Consider the following 15,655-nt stretch of genomic DNA (forward strand, 5'->3'; position numbering starts at 1 on the left):
GATGCCCTGAAGGGGCATACCGTGTCTAAAAACGGGTCGATTTCTTTTTTTTTTTTTTTTTCTTTTTTTTTTTTTTCTTCCTCGTAGCTACAAATCGGTACATTAATTTATTCATTAAACTCACCCCTCTCCTACTCGGGGTGTATTGTTCTGATTGTCTTCAACAGAAGCAGGCCAATCAAAATCCATTCTTGTCGCTTATATCGCGAGGGAGGGGACCCACTCACCCCTACCTGTGTGACGTCAATGCATCATTTGATATATTTATTAAAGACGGATTAAGTCGCGCCATATTGTTTTAACATGTTCTGGACTCAAGTGTGCCGTTTTCAAAGGGAAATTTCACCATTTTGGAGCGGCAAATCGAAAGAATAACTTCTAAGAAGCACCCGACACGTAAAACGGTGGAAATTGGTGAGTTCTTAGTGAAGGAATCGTGCTTTGTGTGACAGTCTTAGACCACGACGCGAGACTGAAAAGAGGTCATTGAGAAGCTTACGTTATCGTAATGGAATTTGACAAATTTCCGCTGATAGTCTGAGTCACGTAACACACGGAAAACAACGTAACGCGATCGTCGCGACTCAAACTATTCCATTAGCAAGGATAGTTTTATCAATCGGCGAAGCATACAGTTGGAATAAATGAATCAGCCCCAGCATCTCGCGTAATGCCAGTATAGCAGGCATCTTGTTAGGGAATTTTACAGGCTGTTTGGACGCATTGCATACCTATATTCGATGGCTCAGCGTCCTCCCGGTAGAAACCGAAAGGAAACACGGGATATCGAAGACATCATGGCGGCGTTTTAGCTCTTAGCTCGGAACTTTCGAAAAGTGAATGTAACGTCGAAAACCTTCTTGGCATAAAACCAAAGAAGAGAGATTTTTGAAGATATCTTATCTTTCTGAAAACTTTTACCTACTATGTCTGCAAATCCACACAAATGGTATGGAAAAAGACCCGCAGACTCGGAAAGCATTGATCCTGGCATCGAATCGGGTTCTCCTGATGAATCGGACGATTTCAAAATAAAAACTCTCGATGAAATTCTACAGGAGAAGCGAAGACGTGTTGAAAAGGACGATGCAGTCGACGAAGAAAGAAATGAAACATCGGAGGGTAATTCAATGATAGCTAGCCCAGCTGCTTCGGGAAAACGTGAATCGAGAACTTCCTCGAAACAAGGATCTCCACATGAAGGTAGCAGCGAAATAATTTACCAGCTCAGCCCCGAAGAATTAAGCTTGTCCCCAAGTAAGAGAAATATTATACTTATTTCTATGTCAAGTTTTAGTTATGCGGCATAGTATATTTTAAATAACAGTTTTAATTTTAAATCCTATCAATCGAAAATCGTGTACATGTAAGTGATGTAATGTGTATTTAAACTTTTTTTTATATAAGAAAATATGCCTATTGCAAGAAAGTCATCATTAATATGATTAATCATAATGATAATCATCATCATCATCATCATCATCATCATCATCATCATCATCATCATCATCATCATCACTTGTTACACAGCATTGTTCCTGTAGCTTCTGTCCACTGGGTCAGGCTACAAACAAGTTACCCTCAGATCCTGACGACATGCCTGAGAGTTCAGGCTTTTCCAAGAAGCACAGATTTCTGAAATGTTTTCGTTGTAATGGTGGAACAAATTTGTTTGAGGTGCTTGTTTAGATTGTTAACACTGTTCCTACTGCTCCAATAGGCCATTTTCGAGTTGCTGTGAACCTCACTATGAAAGCGTGGCTAATTGCAAAACTTTTCATATGAAAATTAGTTTTGATTGCATATGAATGAAAACTAATTTTTATAACAAAAACTTTGCACTTGAAGTTAAAAGCAACTCGGAAATGGTCTATTACCACTGGGGTTATCTTCACTGATTTTATCTTACACAATGTTTTGATTTCAATAGCCAGATCAGTATATCTCAGTCTCAACTTTCTCATCCTCCTTCTCTGCAACTCTGTGATTACCAGGGCAAGCCACATCTATTACTTAATGTACTCTGCTTTTCTTGTCTACTACAATATCGAAGTGGTTATGATTTAGCTGTCTGTCCATTTGTACTTTAAAATCCCACCAGACTTTATATTCATTGCCGTCCTCTGGATCGTGATCATACAATTTGCCATCATGTGTGTTGTTGTTGTTGTTATTATTATTATTATTATTATTATTATTATTATTATTGTTATCATTGCTGAATTTGCTGCTATAATTATTGCTTCATCATTCTAATCTTATTTGGAAGTGCTGTGTTCATCACTGCTGTGCGCAACCAATTTGTGGGAGGTTTTGCTAAAAGGTGGCCCGTGGTCCAGCGGCCCGCAGCCCACCTCAAAGCTCATGGCCCAGTGGCCCACTTCACAAATATTCATGGCCTTTTTTAAGCTCACTTCAAGATGGCAGATACTTACCACGATAGACTGGTAACTTGCAAAATAACACTCTGATTAGTTTAATTTAGCTTAGCTTGCAGTCAGTGTATATATTTGGGGTTAGGATATCTAGTCAAAGAATTGTTGATTGTGCCAGCCAGTCATCGGTAGTCACATGGTAAGGTTCCGGCTTGGACTCTTTGTTCGACTCTTCTTTCGGTCATTTCTTTTTCTAAGTTAAAAAAGTTGGAAAAAAGTAGCTCAAATTAATGTATGATTTGTAGTATCCACCACCTTGAAGTGGACGTAAACAACAATGCTGGGCCATGGGTTTTGAGGTGGGCCGCGAGCTGTGGGGCTGTGAACTGTAAAGTGTGCCACAGGCCGCTGGGCAGTAGGCCTTGAGGTGGGCCGTGGGCCGTGGGCCACATTTTAGCGAAACTCCAATTTTGGGGTGGACAAGTTACAAAATTTGAAACTTGTTTGGAGCATTGTGCTAAGACATTTTGTAGTTTGAGGTGGTTTGAACTGAATTACCATTTAATCTAACATGTTTTTGATGATGCAATCATGTAGCAGTAACTATCAACCTTTTATATAACTGAACTCCATGACTGTTTTTTGCCTACTTACTACTTAGTGTCTTCCACAAGTGGCACCCCAAATAAGGTGAAAAGTCAGCCATCACAGGACAATGAACCTGCCGGGAGAGTCAGACGAGGCCGAAAGACCACAGAGGAGGAGGAAGGGGAGATTGTGAGTGATCCATCAGATAACGAGAGCAAGAGGGCTGACAAGCGACCGAGGTATTCATCTTCTAACAAGAAAGGTGACATGGAAAGAGATTTTGGCAGTGATCAGTCAGATTCTGAAAGTAGGAAGAGCGACAAGCAAAGAAAATATTCATCTTCAAGAGTTGCTGATACTAGTGAAAAACCCAAAGGAGAAGAAATTGGCAGTGATCTGACTGACTCTGAAGACAGAAAGCAGGGAAAATATTCATCTCCTGTGGATCGTGATAGTGACAAGAAAGCTAAATACACAGAGCCAATAGAAGAGGGTAAAGAAAATTCTAACTATGAAACCAATATGAAATGACATTGAATTTTTTTTTCTGCTTAATACAGTCAAGACACCATTAGAACAAGAATGAGTATCCGTATAAACAGCTCCATCTGGCAAACCTTAACAAAAATTTTAGGACCAAGAAAATTGTCTAATATGTTATTTAATGACATCTCCTTGTGGTTAGACAATGCCCATTGACCAATTCATTGTTATTTCTAGTGCAATGTAAGTACTGTAGGCTCAACAAGTTTTTGACTGAAATATTGGAAAATCCCCAGTAATTATCAAATTTCTCCTTAGCATAGTCTTTGATGAAATGCTTCAAACAGTAGCGAGTTAAGTGTTGTGCCTTGTTATTGTTTTAAGTGAAAGGCTGAGAATATAACTGACCTATTTCAAATTTTAGATTTTCTATTTTGCTTGGATTTGCCAGAATCTTGCATGTGACCTGCATTAACATTGCCTTGTATTTTTTTCTTGATCTAGCAAAAGGAAAAACAGAGGAATCCAGCATTGATGATGATGATGAGAGTAATGAGGAAGAGAGTGACGATGATGTCGAGACAGCATCTGCTACGAAGAGGGCAAAAAAAGAGGTCAACAAAACAGGAGACGACAAAGAGGAGAGCAGTGATTCAGAGTCTGACAGTGAGGAAAGCAGTAGTGATGATAGCGATGATGATGATGATGGTGATGATGATGATGGCAACAAAGACAAGGAAGTGAGGAAGGAAAGTAGTACTAAAAACAAGCAGCCGAGTGAAGCAGAGGTTAAACGTAGTGAAAAAGAAAAAGTGATTGTAAAGGGCAAGGTAGATGATGAAGAAAGTTCCAGTGAAGAAGAAGACAGCAGCGAAGAAGAAAGGGATGAGGAGAGCGACAGTGAAACTTCAGAGGAAAGTGAACAGGATGAGGTGAAAGAGAAAGTGGTGCAAAAGACTGTACAAGCTGCTGAAGGAAGCAGAGAGGACGAGTTTGAATCTGAGGATTTGCATTCAGAGTTAAAGCAGCTTAAACAGCAGAAACCAGTGGATGAGAAATACAAACAGAGATCTAAAACAGAGCGGCATCATCGTGATGAAAGATCGCATAGAAGAAGGGAGCAGGAATCATCAGATGCCAGGGGTGAAAGAGAAAGGAAGGTTTCTGACAAGGAGAAAATTAGTGTGAAATATCAAAGTCACATGGAAAGAAGTTATTCCCGAAGTGATAACAAGGGTAGAACACAAGAGAAAAGACGGTCTGATGATAAGGTTGATGGTCAACAAAAGGAAGGTCGTAATAGGCAGAAGTTAATTTCGAACCCTAAGGAAAGTGCTAAAAGTAAATCAGACAGGGTTGGCTCAAGAGACAAATATTCTGAAGTGGAAGTTGACAGACAAAGGAAGACTTCCAGGAAGGATTCTTTTAAGCGAAAATCTCCTGAAGAAGCCAAGAGGACAGAAATTAAAGTCAAAGATCGAAAAGACCGCCATGGGAGCAGGAAAAAGGCGTCTGCGTTGGAGAAAGCAAGCAAGGATAGCAGAGCTGGTGAAGAAGATGTACTGGCCAGTAAACCAAAGAAAGATGAAGGACCATCTTTGATCCTAACTGAGCGGGAGAGGCGGCAGTTCTCCAATGAAATTGTTGATATTGATAGTGAGGGAAGCAGTGTGGAGGAAGAACAAGGAGCAGCACATTTGGATTCTGAAATGAGACAAGATCAACATTCTGATGATGAAAAGGAAGAGGAGAAAGAAAAAGAGGCCAAGCTTCCACCATATTATCCTGCGGTCCGAGGCTGCAGGAATGTTGAAGAGTTCCAGTGGCTGAACAGGATTGAAGAGGGAACCTATGGAGTGGTTTACAGAGCCAAGGATAAGAGAACAGGTTTGTATTGCACTTGATTATGAACAATCATTGAAGGACTTAGTGCCAGAGAGGCATTCATGTACTGTAAGTGCACAACTTGATGTTGAAATTTGAATTATATTGCTTTATATTGGAACTGAGCTTTACGGATGTGTTGACTTGGACATCTGTTTGTTTGAAATGAAACTGTACCTGTCCACTAGAATGCCCTCATCTTTCTGTTTGTTTGTTTTTTATGACCAAAGTGACAACAACATCAACAACAACAATATATTTATTTACAGAAAACAATGTACATATTGTATTGTACTGACCCACAAATTGCAATGCTAATCAAGGCAGCTGGGTCAGAAGCCAATAAATTATTTCAAAAACTAATTAATAATTCATAAGCCCATTGACCTATCAAATGGTCGATAATACATCACGTGCAGTGACTTTGTATCAATAAACCTCCTCCTTATTAGTATGTGGTGTTTTATCAGCTGATAAAACACTCCTCACTAGTATGCAGTGTTTTTCTCGTATGCTAATTTCCAACGTCCACAAAAGCATATTGTTATGAACTCTATTGACACACGCTTTTCCAGGAATGTTTTTGAAACTGTTCAAAAAACTAGTAGCACGTGTTTTATCGGGTCTAAAACCACTTGGCTGCACCTCGTGGTTTTAAACCCGATAAAACATTCCTCGTTTTTTAAACATTACTTAAAGGACTCTTTTTTTTTTATTAAAAATCAAATCTTCTCCTACACTGGCCCCTCTTTTCCACCAAGCCCTTCAATTATAATTATTAAAATTTGCTGAGCATGTATATCACATGGCTGGCTTGTAATAAAATCAACAAGATAATTTATACCATTAATTTTGTTTATTTTTCAGGTGACATAGTGGCTTTAAAGAAATTAAAGATGGAGAGGGAAAAAGAGGGTTTTCCAATCACATCTTTACGTGAAATAAACACGCTTCTTAAAGCACAACATCCAAACATTGTGACAGTAAGGGTAGGTGTCCTGTGAACTGTGCACATGCATTGTGCTTCCCAGGTTAAGTTTACTGTGTACAGTGTATCCTACAAGTAACCTTGTTCTCAGATGGTGTAAGGTCACTCGCTATTATTGCCTTCTATCCTACTGGGACGCACCCAGGGGTTTTATACAGGGAGGCTCTGCCTGGAGCTTCATCCCCCATACCCTCTAACACTTTAAGCCCTAACTGTCTTCAGCATCAAATTTAGCCTTGTAACATTTAACAATTAGACGGCGAGCTGGAGGTTTCTATCGGCTGTTCACCCAACTATCAAAGGCGATAGAAACCAAGAGCGAGCCGTCTAATTGTTTTAGCATACCTCAGTGATCGATCTATCAAGCAAAAAAATCTTTTTATTTCATTAATTTTGATATATTTGTGCAATGATGCATGCTAAATCGCACGCGCTCAGATAAACTGCTGTCTATCGATCGATAGACAGCACCTGTGTAGCCAATCAGATTACGCGTTACTCGAAAGTCGGTCACTGAGGTATGCTAACATATCTTATTTAACCCCACAGGTTCAGACACTGTTGACATTGACATTTATTTGCTGACTTCACATAAGCTGAATCAAATTCAATGAATAACCCAACTTCCATATATTAAAATTTAGCCTGAAACAATAAACATCACTGCAAGGCTTCGGGGAATAAACCAGTATAAACTCTACAATTTATTCCCTGGAGCCTCAAAGTGATATTATTGTTTCAGGCTGAATTTTAATATATCGAAATTGGGCTATTAATTTCATGTGAACAGGGTCTGGATTAATTCGCAACAGCCCATCTAATTTGGATTGGCTCAGCCGTTGTTCACTCCTGGCTCAGTCGGGAATAACAACTGAGGGCCGGCTTTGATTCCAACTCCCTATCTCACATGAGCCAAATCAAATACATAAATTGACCCAAATCCACAGTTTTCTTCAGACATAATATGCTTCTGTGAATTAATTTTGGCTGAATTAAGTTTGGCATTTGAATCAATTCAGCCAGTATTAATTAATTTGGGTCGGTCTAAATTTGAATTTGATTCTTTTCATATCTTGTACATGTACCATGTGACACGGTTTGTATCAAAGTCTTTTGTGTGCTTCTTATTACTGACCTATTTGCTTCTACAGGAGATAGTTGTAGGCAGCAACATGGATAAAATCTACATTGTTATGGACTATGTTGAACATGATCTAAAAGTTCTGATGGAGCACATGACTCAGGGATTTAGAATTGGTAAGTCAACACATGAAATTGCAGACTTACTCACTACAATTTAGCTCAGTGTATGAGTATTGCGTGTACTGAAATTTATGACATGGATAGTGTGAAGAATTTGTTGATCGGATAGCACTGTCGTGGGGAAAGATTGTGAGTAACTGTGTTGGTTGGAAAGAGGAAAAAAATACAAATTTCATCATTATTAATAATAAGTTAAATTTGATGACCATTATTTCCAAAGTTCCTTTAATTTTTTAGTAAGGGTTGCACTTTGTTGTTTTTCTAGGTGAGATTAAAACATTGATGATTCAACTTCTACGAGCTGTGTCTCATCTTCATGATAACTGGATACTTCACCGTGATTTGAAGGCCTCCAACTTGCTCCTCAGCAACAAGGGAATTCTTAAGGTTAGATTCTGTAAAAATTAAATTGCAAAGGCTCAATTGTTTTAACTTTACCTTCCTTGTGACTATCTTTTACCCAAACAAAAAATAGAAAATCTAAAAAAGTGCTGAACAGTGTACCACATCCATTGCGAACAATGTGACAAAGTCAGAATTATGTTGGCAAAACTTCTCTTTTATTATAAACTAGAGTTAAGGAACATATATCAAGGAATTCTTCAGCTATTCACAGGACAGTCAGTGGATTCCGGCAGAACGAACGTTCTTAGTACGGAAAGCGACTTGTTCGAAGGTCGCAAAAGGGAGGCAATTGAGTTACAGTTACAAAAACCCTCTTTGAATAGAGACAATGGCTTTGAATTACACTGTAACCAACATCCGTGACACTAGTGTAGCCTCCTTGAGACCCAAATGAACATGACACCTTCTTAACATTCACATTATTTATTATGGCTGATGAAGTTCGGTTGAGCCGAATGAAATAGTCCACTTTAAACTTTTAAATTATTGTGCTCTGAGTATGGGAAATTATTTTGGTATTTTTTTTATAATCTTTTATCTAGGTTGGTGATTTTGGACTTGCAAGGGAGTATGGTTCGCCGCTAAAGAACTACACCCCTATTGTGGTTACCCTGTGGTACAGAGCACCTGAACTGTTACTAGGCACTAAGGTATTGTGTGCTGTTAAGTTTCACTCGGACTCAATGTTGTCTACAAGAAAGTACTAATCAGTAACTTACATCTGAATTGTGACACTTTAGGATTTGATCCACCAACTCAAACGTTAGCACTTCCTTTTAGGGCATAATAAATAGTACAACAGGAAAGTACTTCTTCAAAACTTTCAATTTGTTTGGTTGCACTTAAGGATTTCATTCACCGATGTAAAATGTAGAGCCACCATGTACAACATATTGTAATGAACAGTAACAAAGGAAAGCACTGCTCAGTAGCTTTCATGTGAACATTCACTCTGTCATTCTCAGACTCAAAAAGTTAGAATCACCATGCACATCATAATAAACAGCACCACAGGAAAGTAGTGCCCAGTAGCTTTCATTTGAATGGTCACACTTTAGAATTTCATGGCTCACAAATTCAAATGTTGGAAACATCTTGTAGAGTATAATAAACAACACCACAGAAAAGTATTGCTCAGTAGCTTTCATTTCAATGGTCACACTTTAGGATTTCCTCCGCAGATTCAAAAGTTAGAATCACTTTGTACAGCATAATAAACAGCACCACAGGAAACTACTGTTCAATAGCTTTCACTTGAATGATCATACTTTGGGATTTCATCTTCAAACTCTAAAGTTAGAACCACCCTGTGCAGCATAATGAACAGCACCACAGGAAAGTACTGCTCGGTACGTGTAGCTTTGATTGAAAAGATGGAGCCACATTAGATAGTCCAAGCTTTTTCCAAATTGAAAGAAACAACTTTTAGATTACACGTATTATAGTTGTGTGATTAACAGTAAGGTATTTTGTCTATAGGAATACTCCACTCCAATTGATCTCTGGTCAGTAGGATGCATATTTGCCGAATTGTTGACAATGAAGCCTCTTTTCCCTGGAAAATCAGAGATTGATCAAATCAACAGAATATTTAAGGTAACATTTTAATATTGTGCATATACATGAAAATAATTTTATTTGTATTCTTGTGGTGTTTTTGTGAAGCAGTCTTTCAATCAAGATGGTACATGTACTTGTAAATGTTTATTATTTTATAGATGAAAAAGGAAATGTTTATCTCTTTATTTTGTTCAGGAACTTGGCACTCCGAGTGATAAAATTTGGCCTGGACCTCCATCTTACTCTGAGCTTCCAGCAGTCAAAAAGGTATGACTATTTAATTCTGTGACGAGTCCAACAGATTGAGGAAGCCAGCTCATTTATACCTGTCCAGCACTTAGATAATCCCACATTACGCCACAAGTTAGTCATCTCTGCCACAATGTACATTTCTGTCAGCGCAAAGTTGTATCTGTTGTACCCAAAACAAGGCACTTTTTTAACTTGGCAATTATTGAATTAAATCTTCTTCTAAATTAAGACAGTGTGATCATCTCCTAATTTGGCAACCATACCGAAAGAAGGACTTTTTTTAGTCAATGAGCTATTACTACAGCCTAGCCTAGTTTCGGTAGCTTGAAGCAACTGCATTGTAGCGATATTGTAACTCCTCCAGGAGGGCATGCTAGTGGGTTCTAACAAGAGAAAATAAGGGGACAGAGAGGGAAACCAGGGGCGTTGGCTGGGATGTGTGAATTTCACTTGATTTATTTTTAGACATCGTCTAAACGGAAGTCGGTTTCGCGAGACGTCTACAAACGGTCAGTAGAGACCTTTACATTCTAGAACGAGTGCAAGTACGACTACGAGATCTGACTTCGAGTTTTTAGCGAAGTACTAAGAACAGATATATCACAGAAAGTTTCATTTCACTCTTTACGAACGACGAACTTAACGCAGTTGGTTTGAATGATAATAGTTAAGCCCTTTCGTGTTTCCAAAAAGACGAGATCACCTACGTTTTGAGGACCCGTTTTCGCCACTACGAGATTCCTACAAAAACTCGTAGTAAAATGACGACAGCTAACTCGTTTTCCCGCCAAAATGACACTGGTTCACGCGCGCGCACTCTTTGTTTTTTGGAGAAACTCGTAGTCGTACTCGTACTCGTATTAGAATCTAAAGGTCTCTAGTATGATGTCACGGGAAGTCATCGGAGGGTGCCAACGTCGCATTGTGTAATGGCGGCTGTTGAATATTCAGTGTGGCTTTCCTAAGTGGCATTTATAGGCGTCTAGATACGTTTGCGGACGTCTCGGGAAACAGACTTCCGTTTTCACGACGTCTAAAAATAACTTAAGTGAAATTCACATATCCCAAGGGTTATACTGGGGGTCTCCTACTCTGTCCCCCTTCTCTTGGTTCTAAGACAGACTCTGAAGCCACAATGCCACAGCTTTTCAAATTATTTCATTAAACCTTGTGCTCTACCTGCTGTTGAAAAAAATTTAACCACTTTTCTTTCAGATGACGTTCACAGAATATCCATACAACAACTTGAGAAACAAGTTTGGGGCTCATTTAACAGACAAGGGCTTTGATTTGTTAAACAGGTAAGTCCCTTATCCGGCGTTTGGTCACTGTCCTCTGGCGTGCAAGGATGGCACGGTGGTAAGGTCACCTACTGTCAACAAGTGTGCCAAGGCATCAAAATACACAGTGCCGCACAATGTATGTGGATTTGCTTTGTGGGATTCAAGGATTTATATCAAAGGCTTTTTAGTTTTTCTCAGTTTACAAAAGCCAATGTTCCAACTTCCAGTTATTAGACTGTCAAAGTAAGATATAACGTACAGTGTGAAAATACCGCAGACGCAAAAAAAAAAAAACGCTACGCTACAGACAAACTCACAATTGAAGCGGACGAAATAGCACAGCTTATTCTTATTACAGTTATAAACTCAGCAAGCTTTTGATATTTGGTCGTTTTCTCAGGTTTTTGACATTTGACCCTGGCCGGAGAATTACAGCTGAAGAAGCACTGAAGCATGAATATTTCTCTGTAAGTATCCTCTCTTTCATTTCCTTTTCTTCTTCTTTCTTGGTTGCAATTTTGACACACTATAAAAGCTCTACTAAGCCCTTGGACCAGGTTGTTAGAAAGCCGATTAACGCTAACCCCCGATTAAAAGTTTACCGACGTTTTCATTTTGCTTGTTAAAAATATCATAGAAAGAAAATTTTAAGCTAAAGGCAAAGAAAAAGTCTAGGTCAAAACTGAGGGACAAAAATCTTTTCGAAAAATCTTTATTGATTAGTAAATAAACTCAAATCAAAGTACAGGTTAATCCAGGATTAGCTTTATCGGAGTTTGAACAACTGGGCCCAGGGTAAAGGGCGGAGGAGGGCTTATTTTCATGTATTTTCAGGCTTCAAGATTTGGGTTAAGGGGGGGGGGGGGGTTAGAACTCCTATTTACTTAGTCAAGAAAGGAAATATTGTGAGATCTGGCCAGGAAAACTAAAGAGGCCAAATTACCAAATTGTATTGTGAGACGTTTTTTGCTTCTGTTCTTTGTTAATTTGTTGGTATGGTTTTTGCTTCCCCTTTCTGCTGATGGAGCTTCTGCAATAGAAGCGAAAGCTCCGCATTAAAAACCTTTTTTTCAAAGAAATAAAGAATTTACACACGTTAATTCATTTGTTTTGTTGTTCCATAGGAGTCACCCCTACCAGTGGACCCGTCAATGTTTCCCACATGGCCTGCCAAGAGCGAAATGATGAAGAGACCCAAGAAAAAGGATGCGGAACACAGCCCTCAAGCCCCGCAGGGAGGAGCTATGTTTGCCAAGCTGGTGAGTTACAGAAGTAGGTTCCGGGTATCAATAAACGAGACGAGACAAGCCTATAAACTCGTTTAGGCGCTGTTACACTAGGGAGTTTTTCTTGCAACTTGCCTCGCAATTTTGGTGCGACACAAGTGGCATGAATCGTTACCTAGTGTAACATGTCCTGAAATGATACGCTCTCCAAAGGAATATCTCCCGAAACCGCAAACTTTTGAAAACACATCCGGGAGACGGCGGAAATGCGAACGTTTAAAAACGTGTCCGTTGCTTTGTGGACCTGCGGGGTGTTTTGCACTTTGCGGTGAAAGCTAACGCCCGGCTAAAGGTGGATTTCCACTGTCGCGTAAATTTTACGTGCGTACAGACGTGAATTTAGCTGGCTTTACGTACGTAAATAAAATAAGAAGCGATGTTGAACAGCATTGAACAGCATTTAACTTTTTACGTTTACGCACGCGGCTCATACATCGCTTCTTATTTTATTTACGTGCGTAAAGCCAGCTAAATTCACGCCTGTACGCACGTAAAATTTACGCGACATTGGAAATCCACCTTCAGACGTCGAATTTCACATGAGACGAACTAAACTTTGACACAATTTGTATCGACCAACACGTTCAGACGGATAGAACGTGTGTTGTCGCACTTTGTAATAATCATCGCACTTTGTAATACCTGTCGCACTTTGTAATAAAACTGTCACACTTTGTAATACCTGTCGCACTTTGTAATAACACTTGTCACACTTTGTAATAAAATGGCTGTCGCACTTTGTAATAACAAGTTGTCGCACTTTGTAATAAATGAAGCTGTCGCACTTTGTAATAACAAGTTGTCGCACTTTGTAATAAGCTTTCATATTTCCTTTGAATAGGATATTTGGTAGAAAATATGACTTAACTAATCCCCCAGGGCACAAATACGTTCTTCCTTGATATTTTACTCTACATACTTAACTGAGGGGACTAACGCGTTTTACTCCACGCTTCTTGCAATTGTTATTTTGGAGATCACATAGCTTGTTTAGCAACGATGGAGTGTAGTAACTAAACAGAGGGGAAATAACTCCAGGTAAAAATAAAAAGATGCCCGAGAGGGTTGAGTCCAAGTGTAAGTAAGGGGGACGGAGGCTTCAAGTGACTCGCTACTTGTTCTATATGAGGAGTTTTTTTTTTTTGGAGGGGGGGGGGTAGTCACAAGATTTTAAATAGGTGCTACAATCGTGGCTAAAAGTCGAGATAGCTTGGACACCATTACAAGACAAATACCACAGTTCTTCGAAATATACACGCTACGCAGTGTAAATGGTCGATAGGTCTGCACGGTAAATAATCGAATTTATAGTTGGATTGTTCTTCGCTTGGTGTGTGCTGAGGTATTAGTAGATGGGAGTTGCAGTGAGGTGTGGGCCAAGAAATAAAATACTGGATAGATTCTATCTATATTCTGAATATCTGCTGCATTATATCCTCAAGATTGGAGGAATGGTCCTCGTGGCCTTTTTGTATGAAGAAACTCATTTTTCCACTGCTGCCTCTGGATCAAAATCCAGAACTGATGGACCCTCCAGTGAAATTCCCTTGAGATCTTCAAGGGTTTCTCCACCAAGGGAGGAATGTGAATCATTTTTTATTCTATTTTGGGCTGATTATGCCCTTTCCCTGCTGAGCAGCGGAGATAGGAAGAATCAATACGATTTCAAGCGAGTGGAGTCCATCTTTGAGATCACCTTTGTCGGGTTTCTTTGTTAGAATGGTGGTCCATAGATCAAGCTATGCTTACCTCTTGAACTGAACACTGACCAGAACCTTCAAAAAGATCCACTTGGGTGGAATGGATGCAATGTGACAGCCTTTCCCTTCGAGCATTGGTCGAGACCATTGTGTGAGATGTACAAGTGCCTCCTGCCCTGGATCGATGAGGTCATTTTGAGGCGTGGGTCACGCATAGTAGACTAGCATGTCTGTAACCACTTGGTTGGGAGCAGAGGAAAACATCTTGCCCAGGATTTGCAAGAGAACACCAAATCTCTCCTTCTGTCCTGAGCATCATCACAGGTTACTTTCCAGTTTCTTCCTCTCTAACACCTGAATTAAGCTATCATTTACAAATTGAACATGCAATAGGGTCATTTGCACGGTAAATTAGACTAGTACCGAGTCAATTGAGCGGCTTAGCAAAACCGCTTTTTAAAAGTCATTACTCGTGATGAGGAAGTGTTCCTGTCACGATACATCAAGACAAATAACAATTGCGAGAAGCGTGGAGGACAACGCGTTTCTTTTTCATCCCCTCAGTTTAGTGTGCAAAGTAAAATATAAAAGAAGAACTTATTTGTGCCCTGGGTGACTAGTTAATTCACTTATTTTCCACCGAACGTCGTATTCAAAAGTAATTTAAAAGCTTATTACAAAGTGCGACAGCTTCATTTATTACAAAATGCGACAACTTGTTATTACAAAGTGCGATAGCTATTTTATTACAAAGTGTGACAAGTGTTATTACAAAGTGCGACAGGTATTACAAAGTGTGACAGTTTTATTACAAAGTGCGACAGGTATTACAAAGTGCGATGATTATTACAAAGTGCGACAGAACAACGTGTGAAGATCTACTATGGGATAAACGGCGATCTTTTCATGAATCGAACTTAATTAAAAATGTGTATGATGATGCATATGTTAGCCTCTATATCAAAACATTTGTGACGGAGTTTGTTTCGACAAATTATATTCGACGTTTGGCGCAATGGTCGAGCTTTACCCATTTGGGTCGACACAAATTGCAATTTAGTTCGTCTCACGTGAATTTCGACGTTTGCTTCGTGTCTAACAGCAACGTTTTCTTTGTTTTCAAGGCTGATGAAGGTGACAGTGGGAATGGAAGTGAAGGGTTCAGGATGCCGCCTTCAAAGAAGGGGTCTGCGGCAGTTGTAGGATTCACTCTGAAATTTTAAACGCTGAATTTGCTGCGTCGCAGTGAAGAAAACTGGTTAAAAAACAGTATATCCAATGTAAATAGCTCTCTTTGTTGAAGCAAAATAAAGAGTTTGTGTCTATGTGAAAGCTTGTCCCGTGCATGGGTGGTGTTGAGTGGGATATGCTCACACCAGGCCAGTTCCAAATGGATCCCGTGCGGGCTGGGGCTGTGTACGCTTTTATAAGCTTCTGTTCTGCTCACGCGAGATCCGTCCGGTACTGAATCGGCCCGAGCAAGTTGGTTGTTTCTGCCAGTAAATCAAGCACAGAAAGCAATTAAGGAGTGGCTTTCAAAAAGCAGCTCTCTATATGACCTTGTTTTCCGTTTTGATACTTCCACCAT

The 15,655-nt window shown here is 39.5% G+C and overlaps 1 protein-coding gene across 1 annotated transcript; it reads left to right on the plus strand.

Moving 5' to 3' along the window:
* Window positions 1-780: 780 nt before the first annotated feature.
* On the plus strand, window positions 781-15,392 carry LOC146488953 (uncharacterized). Its single transcript, XM_085114929.1, has 13 exons — window positions 781-1,257; window positions 3,037-3,456; window positions 3,951-5,333; window positions 6,198-6,319; window positions 7,470-7,575; window positions 7,847-7,968; window positions 8,529-8,636; window positions 9,466-9,582; window positions 9,742-9,813; window positions 11,014-11,099; window positions 11,482-11,548; window positions 12,206-12,340; window positions 15,192-15,392. The coding sequence occupies exons 1-13, from the start codon at window positions 927-929 to the stop codon at window positions 15,288-15,290; spliced, it is 3,168 nt and encodes a 1,055-aa protein (XP_084971055.1). The 5' UTR covers window positions 781-926; the 3' UTR covers window positions 15,291-15,392.
* The last annotated feature ends 263 nt before the right edge of the window (window positions 15,393-15,655 follow it).

Source organism: Pavona decussata, unplaced genomic scaffold (genome assembly GCF_977016875.1).
Source record: "Pavona decussata unplaced genomic scaffold, jaPavDecu1.1 SCAFFOLD_8, whole genome shotgun sequence".
NCBI lineage: Eukaryota > Metazoa > Cnidaria > Anthozoa > Scleractinia > Agariciidae > Pavona > Pavona decussata.